Genomic DNA, 3385 nt, shown 5'->3' with positions numbered 1-3385 from the left:
TGAAAGACTCTTGGCTGGCTACAAGAAGCGTTTCCAAGCTGTGATACTTGCCAAAAGGGGCAGTACAAGGTTTTAACTCTGTAGGGTGCCCAAACATTTGCAGATGCCATTTTTTGTTTTCTGTTATTTTGAAAGTTTCAAAATAACAGAAAACAAAAAAATGATGGAAATAAAATCTAACTTTTTGTGACATATAATACGAATGCCTAATCTGTCATTTGATGCCTTTTGGAGATTTTTCCATCTGTTCTTGACTTCTTTATGCACATTAATACAAATTTTTACTTGGGGTGCCCAAACTTTGAACCCCACTGTATACACAACAAAATAAAATGGATACCCTTGAAAGTAAAACTGACCTTTTTAATACAAGAAAGAATAAACTAAGTCATAACTTGTCTGTCTGTTAAAGGAACAATGGAATCAGAAAACATTACATTTACCCAAATTAAGCAGGATGAGGAATAACAGGATCATTTTAACCTGTTAGCGTCATGCTAAGCCACATTTAAAGAACATGGTCCAGGTCAGCAAAAATGTATTTAGAAGAGAAACAAGGTTAACAGTAAAATTATTACCCAGATGTTTGTTACAAACGTCCATCATAGTTTACATACTAACTTTCCAGATAAAATAGAATTTACCGTACTTATTGTAGGATTATTGGCAACATTTTGGGTGCACTCAATATAAGGTTTTACCTCCAAATAAAGTTTTTTTTTTTTTTAAATCTAGCTAAACTGTTGTCTTATTAACATTAATGATGCACCAATCTGACTTTTCCGTGCTTAATACCTCAATAACAATTTTTACAAAATAAAAAATCTGTATACCTCATTGCATGAAAGTCCTTTTATATGGTAGGATAAGGCCAGGGACTGCTGTGGCACTATAATCTGAACCGGCAGCCCGCCTTTATGAGTGATAGTGCAACAGTATTTTGTAACATCCATATAAACATCCATGAACATTTATAATAGCCATAATTTAGGTCATGTTCTTTGTTCTTCAATTATTTTGAGTGCAATGTTGTTGTAACCAATAAGCCAAACTACTATAATAACCCAAGTTGTAAAAACCCAAAATATTACTTTTAACAGCAATGCATTACCCGGATGCATTTTACAATTTGTTATACACAGTAATTTCAGATGGTCATTTCCTGCTGTGTTAGCCATTAATATTGTAATATACTTTCTAAGAGCAAAACTGCACCTGAACTGCACACCACCCGGACCTAACTTCACTGTGCTCAGAACAAACTTTCTTTTGTTTAGAGACAGCAGGGAATAATTTTGTATGTCACAGAGACATGTTGACCTAATTATGGAAGGCCATGAAAAAACTGTCTTGACATTTTTATCATCAGGGCCACTGTGGGAACCCTGAAGAGTGTGCTAATGTATCTCTCTCTCTCTCTCGTGTGTGTGTGTGTGTGTGTGTGTGTGTGTGTGTGTGTGTGTGTGTGTGTGTGGTGTGTGTGTGTGTGTGTGTGTGGTGTGTGGTGTGTGTGTGGGTGTGTGTGTGTGTGTGTGTGTGGTGTGTGGTGTGTTGTGTGGTGTGTGTGTGTGTGTGTGTGTGTGTGTGTGTTTGTGTGTGGGGTTTGTGTGTGTGTGTGTGTGTGTGTGTGTGTGTGTGTACTGCATCTATTCCCTTGTCCTCCTAATGTGACAGCTTCAGCTGGAGGAGGCCTTGCTTACCTTGCAGCTGTGTGTCCTAAACCGGCCTGACAGGCCAGGCCCTTGTCTGACTTTACTGGAACCATGCACACCATTGAGCATCAAGTTCCTCATTATCCTTGCATTTTCTCCTCCATTCCTCCTTCTACTCTGATGCTTTATTCTGTTATGTGCTTCAATCTTCTCCCTCATTTCATCTCCTTTTCTCTCTAATACACCATTCTTCTCTACGTCGTTATCTCACCCCTTTCCCCCTCTATACTCTCTCCTCTCTTCTCATGACCTCTTGTCCTCCTGCTCTTGTCAGACACACCTGCACTAAAGTGACCATTTGATCTCTTTTCCTCCTGTGTCCTTCCCCCACTCCCACCGTCATTCCTGAACATGCTTAGTTTGCCCACAGGCATACTGGGTGCTGCAGCTCAGCAGGCGAGGCTTTGTTAATGTATACGAGCATTAAGAGTAGAGTTGATGGGAGCAGAGCAGGCGGTTAAATGACTTCCACATCACAGAGCATCACAATCAGAGCTGTACTGATCTCGCTTCCAGCTGCCATCCTGTTCTCATGCTACACATCTGCAGTCTGTCATAAACCCACACTTAAACGCTTTGTGTTTATTTCTCACTAATTCAGACAGCTTTGGCTCGTGTTCAGTTTTCTGACTTGTTTTAGTGTGTGTGTCTGTGTGTGTGTGTGACTTTGTGTGTGTATGTATGAGACTTGTTTTATTGTGGGTGTCTGGAGTGTGTGTTTTTTTTGTTTTTTTTTCTGGCATCTTGTCATCCATCCATGTGTTTTGTATTTGTTGACCAACCGTTGTGTGTTTCAGTTCCACCGCATGACGTAAAGCGCATGGCATGGAACAGCACGGGCAACAGCTCCTGCCTTGACTCTGAGCTCTCACAGTCCTCCATGTCTACTGCTCCATTAGGGAGCAACACTGTCGCTGCTAAAAGCAACACTAAGAGTAAGAACACAGTCTTAACTAACTGACCTCAGCTTTCCTTGCCATCTACTCACTTGTAGCTGTTGTTGCACACTAAAACCTTGCATCTCTGAAATGGCAGTTTTCTCAGAGATGAGGAAAGCAGCCTGCAGATAACGTAGGGCTGGGCAATAAGACGATATAATGTATGTTGTCTAAACGATATAAAACTTTTTTATATCGTTTCTATTATGTTTCATTTCTTAAGCTTTATACACTTTACTCAACCCGTGTTGACCATCTAACTTGTTGTTCTCCTGGGTAAAATTTGAAAATTAACCCTTTTCTTTGTTGCTTTTTTTTCACTACCACCGGATTCACCACAAACATCAAGCTATTACTACTAGTTTTACACTTTAGTTTGAAATTTATGGTCAATCAACCTCATTTATATGAAATTGTAGTGGATAATCACAGACTGTCAAAGTTTAGTCAGGATACTGTTTAGAAACATTTCTTTATTTTTTTCTAATGCAATAACATTTATTGGAACACCAAAACTTCAATGAAAGTAGTAATCTGACCTTTAATTTTACTTGCATAAAGCATTGTATGGAACAATCCATGTTGTTTTCGGGCAAATTGCTTAAAGGATACCTAAATTTCTGATGTTGAAACTTTGAAAACAAGTCAAATTTGACAACAGGAGGACAACAGGAGGGTTGAGAACTATGTATAACTAATAAAATAGATAGATAGATAGATAGATAGATAGATAGA

General features: G+C 38.8%; 1 protein-coding gene across 18 annotated transcripts in view; it reads left to right on the top strand.

The window, feature by feature from the left end:
• The window catches only part of LOC116671728 (calcium/calmodulin-dependent protein kinase type II subunit gamma), an 83744-nt gene that overhangs the window by 73925 nt on the left and 6434 nt on the right, over positions 1-3385 (top strand). For 9 of the 18 annotated variants that reach the window (XM_032503175.1, XM_032503173.1, XM_032503169.1 and 6 more), the window contains one exon: positions 2510-2647. The exons of the other annotated variants lie outside the window; for them this stretch is intronic. In XM_032503175.1, the coding sequence (XP_032359066.1) occupies positions 2510-2647 (138 nt within the window). The remainder of the gene's footprint in view (positions 1-2509; positions 2648-3385) is intronic. 18 annotated transcript variants of the gene reach the window in all.

The sequence above is a fragment of the Etheostoma spectabile genome, chromosome 21 (assembly GCF_008692095.1).
Source record: "Etheostoma spectabile isolate EspeVRDwgs_2016 chromosome 21, UIUC_Espe_1.0, whole genome shotgun sequence".
Classification (NCBI taxonomy): domain Eukaryota; kingdom Metazoa; phylum Chordata; class Actinopteri; order Perciformes; family Percidae; genus Etheostoma; species Etheostoma spectabile.
The sequence above is the reverse complement of the archived record's forward strand: the minus strand, read 5'-3'. Positions and strand labels throughout refer to the sequence as shown.